This window comes from Corvus kubaryi, unplaced genomic scaffold (genome assembly GCF_017639235.1).
Source record: "Corvus kubaryi isolate FWS band 111438036 unplaced genomic scaffold, C.kubaryi_AGA036_p1.0 132, whole genome shotgun sequence".
Taxonomy (NCBI): domain Eukaryota; kingdom Metazoa; phylum Chordata; class Aves; order Passeriformes; family Corvidae; genus Corvus; species Corvus kubaryi.
The window spans coordinates 2,137,700-2,157,066 of record NW_024580666.1 but is presented as its reverse complement, the minus strand read 5'-3'; the positions used below and the strand labels follow the sequence as shown (position 1 = coordinate 2,157,066).

The 19,367-nt window shown below is 39.1% G+C and overlaps 1 protein-coding gene across 1 annotated transcript; it reads left to right on the top strand.

The window, feature by feature from the left end:
• Positions 1-6,288: 6,288 nt before the first annotated feature.
• Positions 6,289-19,300, top strand: IMPACT (impact RWD domain protein). The gene is made up of 11 exons (XM_042029718.1): positions 6,289-6,483; positions 7,309-7,437; positions 8,166-8,218; positions 8,504-8,566; positions 10,670-10,755; positions 12,337-12,465; positions 12,756-12,850; positions 15,071-15,144; positions 16,668-16,758; positions 18,705-18,839; positions 19,088-19,300. Exons 1-11 carry the CDS (start codon positions 6,448-6,450, stop codon positions 19,157-19,159), a joined length of 963 nt encoding a protein of 320 aa, XP_041885652.1. The 5' UTR covers positions 6,289-6,447; the 3' UTR covers positions 19,160-19,300.
• The last annotated feature ends 67 nt before the right edge of the window (positions 19,301-19,367 follow it).

Genomic DNA, 19,367 nt, shown 5'->3' with positions numbered 1-19,367 from the left:
CCGGCCTCGCCTCGCCTCGCCCCGCGAGCTGCCGCCGCCGCCCCGCGCTGTGCTACGCGCACCGGGGGCGCTTACATGTGACCGGCAGCGGCACCGCGGCAGCTCCCCCCGCCGCGCAGGCCGGGCGGGGCGGGACGGACAGGGCTCCGCCCGCCTGGCCGCCGCACCGCCCCCGTGACCGAGACCGGCACCGGGACCGGCCAGGCGGGCGCCCCATACGGGCAGGCTCTGGGGCTCCATATCTCACCGCAGCCCGCCCGGAAAGCCGGGAGGAGTGAAGCAAGGGCCCGGCGAGGGCGCTGCGTCCGCCCTCTGAGAGAAACGGACCCGCACCGGGCGCAGCCGGCGGCGGCCGCCCTGCCCTGGGAGGGACAGGGACTTCTCCCGGGGCTGCCCCCTGCCCGCTGCGGTTTGGTGTCGCACTCGTTTCAGTCGTGCCCAGCGACAGGATGAGAAGCAATGGCCGTAAACTAAAACACACGAAGTTGCACCTCAACGTGATGAAGAACTTCACGTTAAGGGTGTCAGAGCACTGGAACAGGTGCCCAAGGAGGTCATGGAGTCTCCCTCTCTGGAGACATTCCAAACTCACCGGGACGCGTTCCTGTGTCACCTGCGCTGGGTGACCCAGACTTGGCAGGGGGTTGGACCGGATGATCTCCAGAGGCCCCTTCCAACGCATGTGAGTGCCCGGGCTGCGGGTGCACGGCCTTGGCTCCGCTCTGCCCGGGGAGCTCCCCCGGCAGGGGCGGGACGCAAAGACGCCGACAGGCGTTCAGAGAGATGGGGGCACAAACCGGCCTCAAAGAGGACTGTAACACTACGAGAATGGTGCATCGCCAGAGAGGGGAAAAGGAAATCGCTTTGGTGGCTTATACAACCGTGTGGAGGTGAAAGAAAATTGTGAATACACACACTGCTTCTAAGAACAGCATAGCAACCTAAAAGAGAAATTGGGTGCTACCAGGGACAAAAAGTGATAAGCAACACTTTTTTCAAGGCCTTTTGGTCCACCACTCCTTTCCCTCTGTTTGTCCTACCTTTTTTATTCACTACACCTTTCACCTGAAGCCAAGAGCTAGCACCTTGTTTTTCTGCCTTTTTATGTGAGAGGGGTTGCGTTTTGAAAACTCCTACAGTGCCTTTGAAATCCTGCAAGAATTTATTAAGGGAGCAGGAAAGCTTTGCAGTGTTGTGGCATGACCAAGTCTGTGTCATATGCAGAAGGAGCACTGAAAAGGCAGGGCAGGAGCCACAGGTGCCATGACAAACCACCACAGAAGATTAGGATGAAACTTCTGTTCCAAAAGTGAGCAAGTTTAAACCTGAGCAATTCTTGTGAAACTCTTAAGGCATAGATAATGAGGCAAGCTTCATTTTTCTGCCTTGTCTGTAGTGAGATATATTTTAATATTCGAAGAATGACATACCAAAAAGAAGAAAAGGAACACTTCCATACTTGCAGAGATAACACAAATGTATCATGTTTGGACTTCTGCTGCCTTTTGTTACTTTTAATTGGTTTATCTTAAGAGATCTGCTTCCAGCAATGCTTTAGTAAAAATTATATAACATCTGAGAGGCTTCAGGGAAGGATCACATTGGCTTTCTTGTCTTAGGAGCAGGACTTCAAGTTGCTGCCCTTACCTTCAAAGCACTAGCTGCGTTATCCCCACATACCTTTACCTTTATTTCTTCCTCTTGCTTCTGACTTTGAGCCATCTTTCACAATGCCATAAATGCTTTAAGCAACCTCACAATAAAACCTTTTCCTGTTTTGTATTTATTTTGCATACATGAATGCAAAATTAAAATATGTATATTATCACCTTGTATTTCTTACAAATTTTATAATGAAATAGAGATATTGCCGCCCGCCTACTCTATAACCCATTGCAATGCAACACAGAGTTTACAGTTCAGTTTCACCCTTCGGCCAGTCAATGCAGGGTTTTTCTCTGAATCTGGGTAAGAAAGGCCTGAAAACAAATAACCTAATAAATTTAATGTTTTAAAAAGACAGAGTAAAGACCAACAGAGATAGCAAATAAATCAGAAGCCATGATGTCCACATTCCTGCAGCATTGGATTGACCCTGGATGGACTTCTCTCATGGCAGGCTGTACATATCCCAGCTCTGGAGAAAGGCTCCTCTTTGGTTGCAGTATTTTCGTTTTCTTACAAGAAAATAGCCATTCATAAAGGATGTTCATGAGATAGGTTCACTCCTTGCTATGCTTCTAGATAAAGGCAAGGCCATGCACGTGGCGTAATTGCCTGCACTCTGTGCCAAGGAGCTGGTGGAGTTAATCCTGCTTCCAAGGGTTTTGTGCACCACAATCCAGGCCTGAAGGCAGTGCAGCACAGCACACACCTGGGCCTGCTCCAGTAACTGTACTGTGAATCACCAACCCCTGGATGTACAGTCCTCTCCTGGCCAGGATCACTACACTCCCCCTGCTTCCACTGTCCTCAAAGAGTGTCTATTTTTCACCCGTGTCTTGCCTCCTTGCACATCCCAGAGTAATAATGAGCCAGTGCATTTGGACTTTGAAGTGTGGAAATGAGAAAAAGAGTGTTGCTGATATCAAGGTTTTGTTCTAAGTGTCTTTCCCTTGGTTTGTTTCTTTTTTTCATGTCTTTCCTTTTTCAGATAACCTGCTGAAATTAGTGATTCAGAAAGCATGAAAGGTGTCCCATCTTAGGGCTGAGCACACTGGCAAACAGCCTTGCACAGAACTCACTGAACTGTCTGGGATTTTCACAGAATAGTATTTTTTATATCCTTTCGGGTTCTGTGATGGGGCAGCCCTTATGGCGCTGAGACTTTGTGTTCTTCCTCTTCAGACTACAGCATACTGGTCAAATTTGAGATATATGACTGGGCAAGGGAGTGCACACAGGAAAATGAGAAGTGAAAGTAATAAATGATACATGATGGGTTGTATGTTTGTTTTCACGCAGTAACGTGTTAAATGACTGTGTGTTTGTTAGCTCATGAGCAGTCCTGAAAATTTGCTCCTTAGCAGCTTTCATGCAGCCCTGGTGCACTTCTTGAGGAAACTGCTCCTCAACTCTGAAAAGCACAGGTCCTTGCCCTATTTCTATACTGATTTTATTTATTTGTGGATCTCTCTGTATTACCATGGGCAACTGCCAGTGAGTGATAGAAGTAAATGTTCATGTTGTTCTGAACTGCCTGCAATAGGAATTCTTGCAGATGTGAGTCTGCTGCTGAGTTTCTTTCATACTTTGCAGGAAATAACCATAAAATGTGAATTTGTGGATGGTGTGAGTTGGATTGCCTCCTGAGCTGAGAAATGCTTTTTGCTGATCAAAGCAGCACTGAAGCAAGCTCAGGTAGTTTCTGAGGTATCCTCTAGCAGGGAAAAAAATACTGTAAGAGAGAAGAGTTCCTTTTAACATGCCCATTTTTTATCTGAATGCAAGTATGGCAGGAGAAAATGGGAGAATTCACTGCTGGTCCTCTTCTCTCAGGAGGCTCCTAAAGTCTGCTAGTAGTTATACTTCATAGAAAAGCTTTTGGATTTCTGTAGCTCTGCAGAAGGCAACTGTACCCTGCTATAGCCAGCACAAAAACAGGGTTGTGGCTATATGAGAAGAAACATTTCCAACCAAGGTGTTAAGTCCCCTTGTACATGTGCTTCTCCTCAGTCTTACCAGACATGTAGTTTTAGACCAAGAATCAGGTTTGTTTAACGCACTTTCTTGTTCTTGTCACTGAATCAGTTTGGTTCGGTTTTAGTTCCAAAATAATAAATCAGCTGTATATGGAGAGTTGAACCTTATAGCTAATTTATTGTGGTCAGTTTAGACCACAGTCTAGCTAAATGCATCATTGTGGAACTGAAATCAGCTGAATTACTTTGTCCTCAAATGGATAAATGCTCATTATTGGATGACCCAATTAAGATCTCTATTATAGAATGAGATTTCTTTTGAATGTAGAGTAGAATTGGAGCATTAAAGAGAATTTAGTATTTTGTTGATGAGAAACTATAGCAAAATGCTCTCCTTGAGCTATTCTTAAGACACTACTGAAAGAGTCTCAGTAGAAGAAAATCCTGCCCAAAACCAGAGTACAGAACTGAGGGCATTAATCAGTAGTACATGACATGACATGACATGACATGACATGACACGACATGACCTTGTCCTTATTTGTTCTCAATCTTCCTCTTCCTTTTATTGTAAAGAAGACGTTGAAAATGCATCATGTTGTTTGAACTGTTGTATGCAAAATAAAGCAGGGCTATGGATATTTTACTCAAACCTTAATTCTTCTGTATTTCTTAGTTCTGTGTTTTTCACTTATTTGTGATTCAGTCCTGCCTGAATGAATATTATTTATATCTTGCTTAAGTTTTTGTGCTCCAGTATTAGATTCTAGTTGCAGAAGGGAATGAGTAATTACCCAGTGTATTATCTTGCCCTGACAAAACAGAATAAAGAATTTGAGTTCAAGGTAGTGATTTGGGCTGCTTCCTGACCTCAGGGTTTTCTTGGCTTAATTGATTTGACTTGAGCTTTAAATGTTTTTCTTTGCTATCTGTGGTTTACAAAGACTGAACTGATGGACCAAAGGTTAGACTTTGTAACCGTTTTAAATATCAAAGTTTAAGCATAGCTGGGAAGTGTATCCTTTTGGGAGATGCCTCACTATAAGGAACAGTAAGGTCCAGTTATGTACTAAAAAAATATCCCAAATAGTTTAGTAAACTCTACTGTACTGATATCCTTCATTTGATGTGTATTTCATATCTGCTTTAATAGAATGTTTCAGACAGAAAAAGACATTAATTATCTGGTAAATACTCCTGTGCACCATATCAGTTCAGCTACTCTGTTACTGATTTAGTATCTATAAACATGCTGGAGATTCATTAGCCACATTTATCTCCATTTCTGTTTAATAAGACTTGTCACAAATAAAAATGACAATGAAAGGAAATTAGCGAGTCCTCTGAAATCTGTTAGGTCTACAGTCCATACAGCTTTTGTGATTTATTCTCTGTGCCCCCTTATCTGGAGCAGTTTCTTCCTGGCCCAATAGTAGATTGCTGAAGTCTTTCATAGCAATGCTTTTATGACTTATAGACAAGTCATAAAAAATGGCAATAACATTTTTGAGCTATTTAATAACAAAAAATGTGTATAGTAATGTAACTCACTTGTTCAGCTAAGTCAAAACTAGCAATTTACAAAGCACAAGCACTATACAGAGATTGCTGTTAGGAAGTTTAAGTCCTGTCATAGCTGTCTCTTTAGATTTATAAGGCAGTTTAGTATTAGGATGAACAGATGGAGCACCATCTTTTCTAGGTCCTTATGGAGTAAAGCTTTCAGTTATGTCTTGGTCAGAAGGCAGCTGTTTAAACAATACACTCACTCTGTCTATGTCTCTCTCTCTTTTAAAATTAACTGGAATACGTGACTGTGTCTGATAAAATGTGCATTTTTGTAATGTTCTAAGACTGGGTATATTCTTTTTATTATAATTTCAAAAATAATGAAACCAACTCTGTCTGTGACACTTAAAACAAAGACTTCTATTCACTAACTCTGAAATAATTTCTGTAGAACCACTGTGCAACCAGTTCTCCATCCAGGATACACGTAGTTGATATCACAGTGCTAGTTTTCTCCCTACTCAGTTGCATCCTGGGTGTTTTTAATGTTGTTGTTGTTGTGGGTTGTTCGTTTGTTTTGGTTTTTGTTTTGTCTTTAGAACGCCTGCCCCGATTGTCAGAATCATTCTGAACTCTAATCCTGTTCTCCTGAACGGGCGCAAATTCTCTAAGCTTTCGAGAAGGGCAAAACGAAGTTTACCTTGAATTCTTCCCAACTGTGTTAGTATAAAATCACACTGGAAGAAAACATAAACTACAAAACCTGCAAAAACGGTGAACCCATGCTTTGCGTGCAATGAGATCTTTACTGATCAGTGCCGTCTCTAAAAGAGATGCCACAAACTTGCCCAAGTTAAATGAAATAAATGGATTTCGAGAAATGACATGAAATGTAATTAATGTAATGAAAACTGCTTGGAACACCTGTTACTCTTTTAAATAATTTTTAAAGGGAATTGTGTAGTTATGTCAATCGTTCATTCCGAGTGCCATAAATGCAAGGTGAAAACGGCTGCATCACTAAAATCCTCACTGAAACAGAACTGCTTACACACTTCAATTTAAAAATCGGATGTAAGAAATAAGGGAAAACTATTCAGGAGGGATATAATGAAGGTTGTGTAGCAACCCGAGACACGACTACCCCGCCCGCTCCCCCCGTCCCTGCAGCGGAAGGAAGGGCCCTCAGCGTCACCCCACGGCTGCGCACACGGCCCGGCGCCGGGCTGCTCCCTGGGCTTTTCCCTCCTTCTCCATCTCCTTCTCCTTCCCTTCCTCCTCTATCCCTCGGGTCCCGATGGCGGCGAGTGACACGGAAAGGGCCCAGCAGCAGGTGAGCGGCGGAGGGGGCGAGGGGGCTGCGGGGAAATCGGTGACTTCAGGGAGCTCCTGGTGAACCCCGGCCCCTGAGCGGCTCCGTGCCCGCTGTGGCTCTGCACCGCCGAGCCAATTCAGGTGTTTCACTTCTAGGTGGAAGGCACTTCTCCGGTTTTTCTTTATAGAATTTGCTGAATATCCGCTCTTCCTCAGGAAGAGCTTAGTGCCAAACCCTCGGGGTCTTTCTCCTGCGGGGATCCCACCTAGCCAGGAGCAGCACCGATTGGGAGCTGCAGGGAACGTGTTGGCATCTGCTCCCTGTCATGTTGCTCACCTGGTCACTGCTGAGAATGACAGGATTGTCCTCAGACATTCAAAAACGTCTGTGTGTGAGAACTGAGCGAAGGCTACTTACAAAATCACAGAGTCAATTTTGTTGGAAAATATCTCTGAGATCATCGAATCCACCCTGTGGCCGAACACCCCACCAAGTCAACTAGACCACGGCACTAAGTGCAGCGTCCAGTCTTTCCTTAAACGCCTCTGGGCACTCCACCACCCCCCTGGGCAGTCCATTCCACTATCTAATCACCCCTTCTGTGAAGAAACTCTTCCTAATCTCCAGCCTAAACCTCCCCTGGTGCACCTTAAGTCCTGTGAGTCAGGACTGGATCCCTAGTACTTATGGCCTTCCAGTGCAGTGAATCTGGTCACATCTGTTGATAACTTGTAGAAGAGCAAGACTTTAAAAAGATGAAAAGATGATTGGCACACAAAGTTGTGTGGGCTTTATGGGGGGGGGGGGGTTATTTACTTTTGCTTTTTTTTGTTTTTTTCTTAGATTGATGAAATTGAAGCCCTTTCATCAATCTATGGTGATGATTGGTGTGTTGTTGATGAAGATGAAAAAATCTATTGCATTAAGATTAGTGACTGTCTGGATCAACCAAAATGGACCCTCTGTTTGCAGGTATAGTGGTGGGAAGAAGTTTAACTAAGTTTTGCAGTTGGACTGATGCAGGTGAAACGCTTTAAATATGGTTTATTATCAACTCACATGCATTAGGAAGCTTGTGGATTGGAGTCTGTGATAAGACTTTTCAGTGATTGTTCCTGTAAAACATTGGTGTGCTTGTGATATATTCAGTGGTTGCGTATCCTAATTCCACACCTGAGCAAAGCACGTCAGTGTATTTCACCAAAGACTGATTTCTGAAATATTTTTTACATCGACTTTGTGCCTCAGTGACTCTGCTGCATTTGCTTCTAGATTTGCTTTCTGGAAAGTGTTGAGACAAAACGAAGTTTGGATTAACTTAATTGATCCAACTCCTTACTTTATGTTTTCAGAACTGGAAGCAATAATTTACTTAGCATAAGAAACATTGAAATGTCTACTTAGGGAAGTCCAGTGCCACTTACTTAAGTCCAGTAATCATGTGTGCAGCTTTTTTCAATTTTTTTCTGTACTTTATTTTGCATCTGTATAAATTGCCCCATGAAACATTTTTGTATGCATTACCATTATTGGAATTTAAAATGCAAATATTCGGTTGTTGTTATTCTGTGACAACATACCCAAGTGTTTTCTTCATTTGTAACATGAATTGTAGTCCTAGTGCTTGACATCAGAGTCCTTCAGTAAAGCTTAGCAAGCTGAGGGTAGTCCAATGAATACATACCCTGAATTTCTTTCAGGTGATTTTGCCTCCAGGATATCCAACTGCAGAGCCACCTATTTATCAACTAAAGTAGGTGAAGTTTTCTGCAAACGTTTGTGTTTTCTGAATTGACACTGTTAATTGTTTATCTGTAAGTGGAAGTTTAGTTAAAATGCTCCTTGAATTAAAGTACACTGGGAATGGGGGATGTTTCCAGCAAGGATATTCTATTCTTTATCTTGCTTTTTCCAAGATGTTTACAACTAGAATCTTTATGGTTGGCAAAGTTATATTTTCAAGGTGTTCACCACATTTACTTGGGAATGTTGGAAGCAGCATATAGCACAATTTTCATTGCATTTCTTTTCATTCTAGCGCCCCTTGGCTTCGAGGACAGGATTATACAGAACTAGCAAATAGCTTGGAAGAAATATATGTGTAAGTCCAAGACTGTGGAATAAAGTAAAAGGAGACAATGTATTTTCAGTTTCTGTCTATTCTGCACTTGAATGTTGAAACACAGGATGTGAAAACATTTTGTTGTGTCTATGAGCGTAAGTGGCATACCAGTTTTTCTTAAAAGCTAAGGGATAAGTAGGTTTTAAAATAAACACATGCAGAATCTATTAACTGGAATCTGGAGCATCGTGGACTGTTTATTATCACAGTGTGCAGCTAACAACAAGGCATAATGAAAGCATAACAGCATTTAGAAATACTCAAATTACATGATTTTGAATCGCTGTGAAAGTGGGATAGAAAATATAGTAATTTTATATGGTTTATTTATTTCTTTCAGATCCCAAAGATAATATAAAATAAATGGGGGGAAAAAAAAAAAGTACAGTCTTGCCCTAGATACTGAAATCTGAGCATCTTGCATAAGAGATGTTTTTTTAACGCCATAAGGAAGAGAGCACTTAGCTTGCATAAGGGTTTTTTACTTTGATTAACTGGGTTTCTTAGCTAATTAAGCAACAGCTCATTTAAACAAGAAAAATTTAATTTGAAGTGTTAAAAATGCACAAGGATTTTAAGTGAAAAGTTCTGTGTGATCACATTCACTACAATTGTTCAGTGGAGCAAAAAGGACAGAGGTTGTCCTTAATGCTGTCCAGATCCAAAGGATCTGATGGAGTCTCTACCACAGGTAGAGCTGCTGTAGGGGGTTGTTTAAAGACCTGAGCATCCAGCACACGTTGGCATGTGAGGGCTCTGAGCATGGTTCTTTTTTTGTTCTCCCCTCTGCAGTCCCGTAGGCTGTTGAATTGTACTAGTTCAGTCCCTTGCAGCTCCCTTCTGTCTGTATCAGCTGCTGTTCAGAGCCCTCGCTGGTCTGCTCTCACTTTGTTAGTTCCTCAGGAAGTGAATGTATTTGGGCCTTATATGTCATTTTAGATTGTTGAAAAACCTGGAGTAGTCACTGATGTGCACAGTATTTGTGAAAGCCTTTTATCTATTCAATGTCTGCATGGTTGTCAGATGAACAGAGATACTCTGCATCGTTCACATTGTATTTGACCAGGTTTCTAGTCCCTAGGGATCTAAGTTGTGAAGGTCTGCAGTCTAAACCAATGTGAACTATACTGTCAATTGCTATGGAAAAAATGGATCACTACAGATCACAAGTCTGTTTTGGGAGACACGAAGTGTAATTTACAACTCTTCAGAAACCGTAATTGGGTGATGGCTGGACAAATTGCTATTTACTTTCATAAAGCAGGGAAATTTTATTCCTTTTATAATCTTTTTCATTCCATCACTAAAAAAAAGTCTTCAGGTATTAAAGCAGTGCTTCGATACAATAAGCAGTGTGAAATCATGGTGTTGATTTGTTCTGGAGTCTGTCTGGATTTTGCAGTCAGAGCTACAAGTTCATGAAATCCTTATTTTTGCTTGAATATTTTTCTTAAAATATGTATGTTTATTTGAATTTGATTGTTTCCACAGCCGTGCTGTATACGTTAAGCAAAGTTTACAGATGTAATTTTGTTACTTACCTGGTGCCCAGATGGTGGCAGTAAGAATAAAATTAATGAGAAACCATGAGATATCTACAGCCCTAAATCTTTAGTTTTGTTTCTTAGACGAACAGGCACAGTTTATAACCGTTACAACCATTTGAAACGTGTTTTGAGTTGTTTGGGTCCTGCTGCACAAAAAGGAAGCATTCCTTAACTCCTAACATGCATATATAAAACGTGCTCATCCCATCCTCCCCCAGTACCCTAATACACACCTGTGCCCCCTGAGGGACGCCTACTAGACCTAAATCTTTATCTCCCTGTGCTATAGCACTGCCTGTTACCCAAACTGTAGTGTTTCATTCCAGTGCTCCACTGACCTGCCATCATAGTCCACCAATACGTGTTTCACCCAGTGAGCTACTGAGACAGAACTCTACACAAGCCTGCCTAAGCTCTTTATCTCTCTAGCTTATGTTATATTTCTGTGTGTCTGAAATCTGTATGTTATTTGATGTACTTTCCAAGTGAAATCTGTAGAAGTGATTCTTCATTTACCATGAGTTTTTACTTCCAGACAGAACCTTGGTGAAAGTATATTGTATTTATGGGTGGAGAAGATACGAGAAGTTCTCATACAAAAGGCACAGTCTTCAGATCCAGGTACTTCAGCAAATACTTGGGGTTTTCATTTTCCTTCTTGTTCCACTGCAAAGTAAGATTTCATACAAGTTAGCTTATGCCCACTTTTGAATTGGATCTAAATATCAGGAAACAGTCTCCAGTATCATGGCTTACTGTTTTACAGTGGTAGTGTCCCTTTTAAAAAAGCAGTAGGGAAAAGAAGGTGTAGGTGGCCTGTGAACAAAGTCCTCAGTTTTCTCAGGAATGCAGTTACTTGTATGAAAGGACAGTGCTGCCCACAGGTGCATTATGCATTATTCTGCAAATGAATAATTCATACCAGTAATTAACTTCTGGTGTTGAGTGCCCTGTTGGAGGATTGGGATTCAAGAGAAGATAAACTTCAGTGGAATATGCAGACAAATGACCAAGTATTCCATCATTTTACTTTTTCATCCTTCCATTCATTCTACTGTATTGGGATGAGAAGTACATCATCAGTAGAGCTGCAGTGATTCTTCTGCTGTTACTCTTACAGAGTTTGTGTAAATTCACAGTTGTTCTTTCAAAAAATGGTGGGGGGGTGGTTTGTACATTAACATGCTAAATTGCTGTGAAATGTGTCAGTGACATGCATGCATGCACATATGGCAAAAGGAAACAGAACTACTTTTCTCTGTCGGGTTTTATCTTAGTCCTGTGAGAAATAAAAGTCTGAAGAGAAAAAAACTCATTTTCAGTGTTGTTCTAAGGTAAGGTCCAGTCTTAGTCTTTCCATAAACTGTGCATTTTGTTGCTACATCACAGACACTGGAGAAGTCGTTTTTCACTACTGTGACTAAAGGAGTGGACACTGAGAAGTGAAAATTTTACTGACAGTATTGGAAGTTTGGGTATTTTGACCACAACCTTATGGCTTCCGTTTTTGAACATGCTTTATCACCCCTCTGTTTTTTGTGGAAAATACATATAAGCACATCATAGGCCCTCTAAATAGGAATCAAACTGTGGTATATTAATTTGGCTCTAAATCCAGATGTCAGAATCGTGTATATTTCCTCCTTTGTTATTGACTATTACTTTTTGGATGTTCTATGCATGAAGGAAAACAGGATTTTGGGAATCCCAGAATACTTGAAGCATGTTGAGAGGGATGTTTCAAATCTAATGATTTTATAACCTCATGAAGTAGCATTGAGCAGCAGTTCTACGTTTTTCCCTAGATGACCATTAAATGACTGTAGTTTTTGTGAAGCAGCAGCTTAATTTGATTGCTAAATTCAGATAAAAGGTAGCATCTTGACTGTTTAATGGAAATAGTAAACATGATTGTTCTTTTTTTTTCTTAGAAATACTGTTAGTATTGAAACAGAAGATCTTATGGAAGGATCCCATAGTATGAGTATTTTATTTTTAATTCTCAGGAAGTTTTAAGTTAATACTGGGCTGAGTACTTTGGGTTTTGTTGTAATTAATGTTACTATTCTCCATTTAAAAATTCTTAATGTCAAACTGTTTTTAACTGAAAAGCCAGAGACTTTTGAGAAAAAGTGTTTGAAATTTTGTTTTGCTTGTCTTGCAAAAAATGTGTAATAAATTCTACTACTTGTATCTTAATAGAACCAGATATTAAGAAAACCACTGAAGAAGTTGATGAAGATGATGGAGATGATTTTCTCTTAGACTATCAGCCCGTTCAGGAAGATCAAAGTAAAATGTTAAATTACATGACATCTGAAAGTCAGGAAGGTAAAAAATATGCTCTTGTTAATTCTGTTGAAATAATTTAAAAGAGGCCTGAAGATTCTGCTTTTCTACTCAGCTTTAGAGTAAATCTAGTGACAATAGAATTATAATAAAGTTTAATAACAGTGATTAAAAAACGTAACATGCTTTTGGTGGGTTTGTCTGTTATTTTCTGTACTTCACTTTAACAAGTCCTTTTTTTTAAAGTTGAGGCATTCTTTACTTTTATAGCCACTTGCATTGTTTCTGTACTCTTAAAAGAAAAGAAACACTCTCTTGTTTGTGACCCACAGATGAAGAACTGCCACCCATACACCATGGAAACCCAATCACAGATCGAAGGAGCACTTTCCAAGCACATCTGGCTCCAGTGGTGACAACCAGACAAGTTAGTAGAGATCAGTTCTTCTCCTTTTGCCTTTACTGAAATACTTGGAATTTGCCAAATATGTTGGTCTGTCTATTCTGTGCATCTTTCTGTGCTAATATTTTCCGAGTAGTTACTGGTGTCTTGCTTTCACTGTCAGCTGAATAATTCTAGATAACAGCTCTGCAATGCTTCCTGCTATTCTTCACCACTGTGTGCATTAGATGAAAGAGAATAAGAACACTGTTATTTGACTTCAGGATGTTGGCAGGTTTATCATAACATATTTGGAAGTTTCTGAGTCTATCATGTGTTAGCTGGAAAAGGAATTAAAATGGGTTTATAAATGTTTTCCCTCCTTCAGAAAGGAATTCTGTTGAAAAACACACTTGGATCGTGCATAAGTAAATCTTTATCATGACCTAATCGAGAGGGGTTTGGAGCTTCTTTTGTACATCACTTTCCATCTGTTACCATCAGCCTCCTTTGGTCATCCCTGTTTAGTGGGGAAACTACTGTTCTTTTTTCTCATTAACTCAAGAGTTAAACCTTGAGAGGATTTTTCTCTTTCTTTTTGTGCAATTTTAGGTTTTGTTTTAAGAATTTTTGATAAGGGATTTTTTCAAGTGCTTCTTGAAGTTCCAGGTAAGCTAGGTCTACTACATGCTCAGTAACTATGAAAAAACATTGACATATTGACAGGGTTTTTAGGCTGATTTCTGTGTAAAAAAGCTGTAACGTTTGAAGCTGTTGGTGGTTTTTTTGTTTTGTTTTTTTCTTCCCCCTCAGTAGTTTGCTTAGTATGGACATAAGAATTGGTCTCTGAATCCTAGCATCCCTTCTGGAGCACTTGGACCTTTCAAGTTCACATAGACTGTACATTTGTTCGGGTTTTTGTGTATGTAGGAACAATCTTGCTCACAAATCATGATAAAAGCATTTTGAAATGAAAAAGATACGTTAAGCCAATGATTCGCATTTCTTCCCTTTCTAAAGCAGCAGAGGTCATTTATATATATTAAAGAATCACTTAAAGAAGGTACAGCTGTAGCACAAAAATGAATCTTGAAAGTATGTTTTTAGGAATCTGGTAGCTGGCAAATAAGTAGTGTCAAAGGTGATGATCGTTTCATATGACTTGTGCTTTAAGTCCATGTATTGAAACTTACTGTTTCAACTTACTGTCCATGTATATGAAAGTGTATTAAGAAATACAAGTTGTCTTCCTTCAGCATTCAAAGTAAGGAGAAGACAGATGTCTGAAGCAATATTCTCCATTAATAATAGGATTTTTTTCATTGAGGTATCTTTTATTTGAGGTGATTCTTGTCGGTTGAATTTCTTCAAGAAGAATTGAAAATAGCACAGTACAGCTAGGGCAGATATTTAATATATCTATTGATTACTCCTCTGAGACATTGGTTTTTGCAGGGAAGGTAATTTACTTGCCAGGCATGTTTTCCCAGACTTCTGCAATTTCAGTAATGCTTTATATTATGTACAATAATGATGTCTTAATCAAAAGCTCTTTTTTTTGCTAGACCCTTGGAACGGGTTGAACAATTGCTAGCATGTTTACTTAGAAACATATGATGAACTGATACTGATAAATGTTTTGAATTTGGTACTTCTTAAGAGCAAAGAGATAGACATGGGAATATCTGTTTTCTGGGAAGTACTGACACTTTCAGACCGCTAATAGGACATTTTCTGGTTTTACTGTGCTTTCTGTGAAGTGGAAGCTGTGAAAAAAAGCATGTTTGAGGGAAAAGGAAAAGCTTGAAATGTAGTAGGGCTTTCTAAACATAATGTTTTTGTGAAATAACTAAAAGCAGTGTGTAGTGGGAATATGTATGTCAAGTTGTGTTCTATTCCAGCTTAACTTATTATTAGAAGAGTAGGCAGGTGCAATTGATACTTAATACTGACTAAAAATATTTTCCAGATCTGTCCCTTGTTTAATAAAGCAATTTGACCCTTCTACATCTTGAGCAATAGTATGAATGTACACAATGTAGAAATTCAAAGGACAGGCTGTTTTCAGTATCCCAGAAAAATTGTTTAAAGCAAGTATGAGAGTACTGAGAAGCTGGTTTTTGAGTTATCATACTGAACATTTTATGTCAAAGCATGATATTGTTTCATGGTAGTGCTAGGGAAATGGTTTTTTAGCAGTGGTATTGAGAGGGATGTATGAAATCACTGTTACAAAAGGAGGGTTTTTTCTGTTGTTTTCTGTAGGTAAAAAGAGTTCTTGAAAAATTATATGAGAACAAGAAAATTGCAAGTGCTACCCACAACATATATGCATACAGGTGAGATACAAACAGTGATTTTTTTTTTTTTTTAGTGTTCTTTGACGGATGAGTGCAGGACATAATAAAGAAATTCCTTCCTACTAAATTTCCTTGCTGTTAAAAGAAATTCCTTGCTTTAGAGAGTAGGTTTCTTGTTTGTATGGTAAATGTTGCAGGTGTTATTTTGAATTTGAGGTCAATACAGTAGGAAAGAAGAATGTGAAGCAGCATTAGGAATAGAAAAAAAAAGTGGATTTGAACATGTGTTGGTATACTTTGTGTAGTATGTCTGAGCATGGAAATGTTACATCATCCTGAACTAAATGTGTTTTCACTTGGGTGAAGTAACTTCTTTTTCCCCCCCCCAACCTTATATTTAGAAATAGCTGAAAATGTTCAATTGAAATAAGAGTCGAATCAGAAAGCCTGATGCAGACATCTGGCATACGAAGTTTCAGCTGAAATACAAGAAACTTCAGGGATTATGAGAACCAGGTAAAATTGAGTTTGGCAGTCATCTGCTTCTGGCAACTTTTGTGAACATAGCTTATGTGAAATGAATTGGTCGCAGTCCAGATGCCAGTGTAGGTTTTCTGAGGAATGTGGCAGTAGAAGGGAGCCCTTTGATTACTGAAGGAACCAGTCATCTGAAAAAGCACGTACAGGTGCTGATCCATTCGTGCCCATCCTGGTGTGATCCTAATGAAACATGAAATGAGAGCAAGTGAAAGCTTATTTTACCAAAAAGTAAAAGCTTCTACCTAAGTTAGAAGTTTCGGTAAAGAGGGCATTTCTGTTCTTACAGATGATGATCTGGCTTCTTTCACTCTTATTATCCAAATCCACTTGGAAAAAATAAAAAGGAACAAGCACATACTTACTGCTTCCTCTTTGTCATATAATAGTAGAAGCCTCTTTCTCATTGTGTCACCTGTAACTAAGTTCAGAACTTAGGAAATAAGTTGGTAACAAACCAACTTATTGCTCAGTAGACCTCTAAGTATTACTTCTGGAAGATTAGACCTGAGCAGCTGACCTTTGTATGAAACAATACACCCAAAAGTTTACTGCAGTGCCTCCTGAGGAGGGAGATGACATGGAGAATCCAAAGGCAAATTTCAGTAATAGTTTCATGTTGCTGCTGAAATACAGACCTAATTAATTATTCATAATGTTTTTGTCCAAGTTCTTCCAGCTTCTAGGTTTATACCATAATTTGAATCTGTATCTGATGGAGTTGGTTTCAGCTAGATGTAATAATTAGGCTAAAAGCCTGGGTATTTTTCTGTTTAGGGACTTTAAACTGGAGTTTACCTGAAGTGGCTAAAGTCTGTGTAAAAGCTTCTCAAAACTTATCCTACTGTACAGATAAACATTTGTGGTTTACCCTATGCCTCATCCTGTTTTCATGTAAATGTCTGTGGTAGAGAATTAGAACTGATACACATGTGTATGAAAGATCTGAGACTTTATTAATCATGTAGAAATGTTAGTTGATTGACATTTTAAAATCCATTTTATGTTTTTTTTTTCTTGTATAGAATATACTGTGAAGATAAGCAGACATTCCTACAGGATTGTGAAGATGATGGAGAGACAGCAGCAGGTGGCCGTCTTCTCCATCTTATGCAGGTTGTAGAAATTAATCTTTGACTTCTGGAAATCTTGAATTGAAATTGATTTTAAAAATCACTACAATGTAAATAAGCTTGTAGAAGATTTTTTAAACTTTTGTTCTGCTAATAGCCAGCCAGGTGATTGCTTTCTCAAGGTGAAAGGAGAAACACAGACTGTAGCACTTACAAGTCTCGGAGCACAGAAATGAGTAATGTTTCATAGGTGGCAAGGATAGTTTGAATGGGTTAAAAGAGAACTAAGCTTTAATTCCTGTGCTTCCTGTGTGGTGTAAGGTACACAGAAAATGAAGACTGGGAGGGCTGACTGTCAGAAAATAACAGCTGACCTGTGCACAACCTTCACGTGGTTTCCTTGAGTAGGCGTAATAAAAAGACACCGATATATGAACTTGCAGAGTAGAACTTCAAATACAAAAGGAGTGAAAGAGTTGTTTTGATCATTTAGTCTGTTTTGTTGTGCTATTTCCTGTTCTGGGTCCTTAGCCCTCATACTCGCATATATTTTAGTCTTCAAGGGTTGAAATAATACTTGGCTACTAAATGTGAGTTGAGATGGATAAATTTTGGTTCGAGCTGCAAGCCCTCGTAAAACCGGAATTAAAATAGCACAGCTACAGGGGACAGCTGGGTACATCTTAATGCTGTGCCTCAGGTCACTTAGCTGTGTAAGCAGACAATATATTTCTTTTTATTTTATATTGATGTCCTCTTTACAACAGGAACTTTATTTTCCTGTCCATTTCTTGCTTGAATGTTCTTTTGCTTAGTATGTTGCACTCTTATTCCTGGAGGCTCTCCTCCACCCACCAAGCTTCCTTTTATGTTTTTCTGAAAAAAATATAATTGATGGAAACATTCTGACATTTTTAATTTTGAACTTTTTCAAACTTCCTAAATAACTCAAACCAGACTTGGGAAGGTTGAATAAATAAACAAGCTTAGGTTATGCAATATATGCTAGTATATATGCTAAGTGTGAAAACATTATTGCTCTGAAAATAATGCAAAGAAACAATTTGGCAGTTACTGTACTTCAGTTTGTTCTGAGCTTTTCTTCAGCATGTTAATATGTGCTTTTGAAACTTGTCTAGGCACTTATTATTCCATAAAAATCCTGTTTAGAAAGTGACATAACAATCCTCTTTCAAATGTGAATGTGTGATAGAGATCAGAAAAGTTCACTTTTCAGCCATAGGAAAAGATTGTAATAGTTTATAGGCTGATTTCTAGATGTTCATAGATCTTGCAGTTTTTTTGTTTTGAGCTCTTATGACATATGGTTATGAAAATAAGGTGATTTAAAACATTTATTGTAGCTGAACTTACCAGGTTTTTTTGGGGTTTTTTTTTGCAATAGAAATTAATCTTTTTTCAGATAAGTCCAGCATTTCAAGATAGCACTTTCTAGTTACAAGAAACTATATTTTAGATTAGTACCATCCTGTTTACTGTCAGCAGTTGTTACATACAGATTTTATGGCAAATACATAAATGTAGAGTAGAAAATGCCTGTCATAGAACATGCCCCCAGTCCTTCTCATTTTAAAATTCTAAGAATATTTCTGTTTTCACAAACAATGATTGACTCTCCTAATAGTATTGTTCAAATTAGTCAGACACCTGTTTTGTTCTCCTTAACAGAGATGATTAATGGTTGTTGACATGCACATGTTAACAGTACTAGCTTATGGCATTTTATTTATCCATATGTACAATGCCTGTGGCCTGGCCTAGCCTTATCCACCAACACTTCCAAAAATGTAAATAGACAATCAGCTTCATGACAGAGTAATAATTGATCATACCAAAGAATAAGAAATGTAACTCAGTAATTTTTTTGAATACAAGATAGTAGACCTTTTTTACGTTTGAAATTGGTGTCAGCAGTAAACCAGGTTCAATTAAAAGATAACAGCTTTTATTGCTTTCTTTTATTCACAGATTTTGAATGTCCACAGCGTGTTGGTTGTGGTGTCGCGCTGGTATGGAGGTATTCTCTTGGGACCGGATCGTTTCAAACATATAAACAACTGTGCAAGAAACGTCCTTGTGGAATACAACTATGTACCATCAACGGTATGTTCTGCCCTTAGAATGAAGGCATTTGCACGTGAACTTCTGTCAGTTTCCACCTTTAGATGAAGGCAGAAGAAAAGTAATACAACCTGTGTGAATGGATAAACATTATACAAGTCAAAATTTTCCTAAATCCCAATGACTTATGAATACTATTCATATTAAAAATAATTCTCATGGGTGACCTTGGGAGAATACTTGTGGTTTACAAGAATATTTTTTAAATTTTGAAATGCTTTTCATTTCAGGAAGAATCATCTAGACAAGCCGGAAGGAGCAAAAAGATAAGGAAGGACAACAAGAAGAGAACAGAACACTAATTTATTTTTAAAAAACTTCAAAAGATTATTTTGCACATATTTATATGAAAAGAAAACCTGGACCCTATTGCCTTATCTGATAGAATGGACATGTTGTATACAGAAGAGAGTTCAGTAAAGCCATAGATACATTTTCATCTCGTTTTGTGAATTCTTCTGTTGTTCTGAAGTAGAGCTTAGACACGAGCTTTCTGTTTCTTACACATTT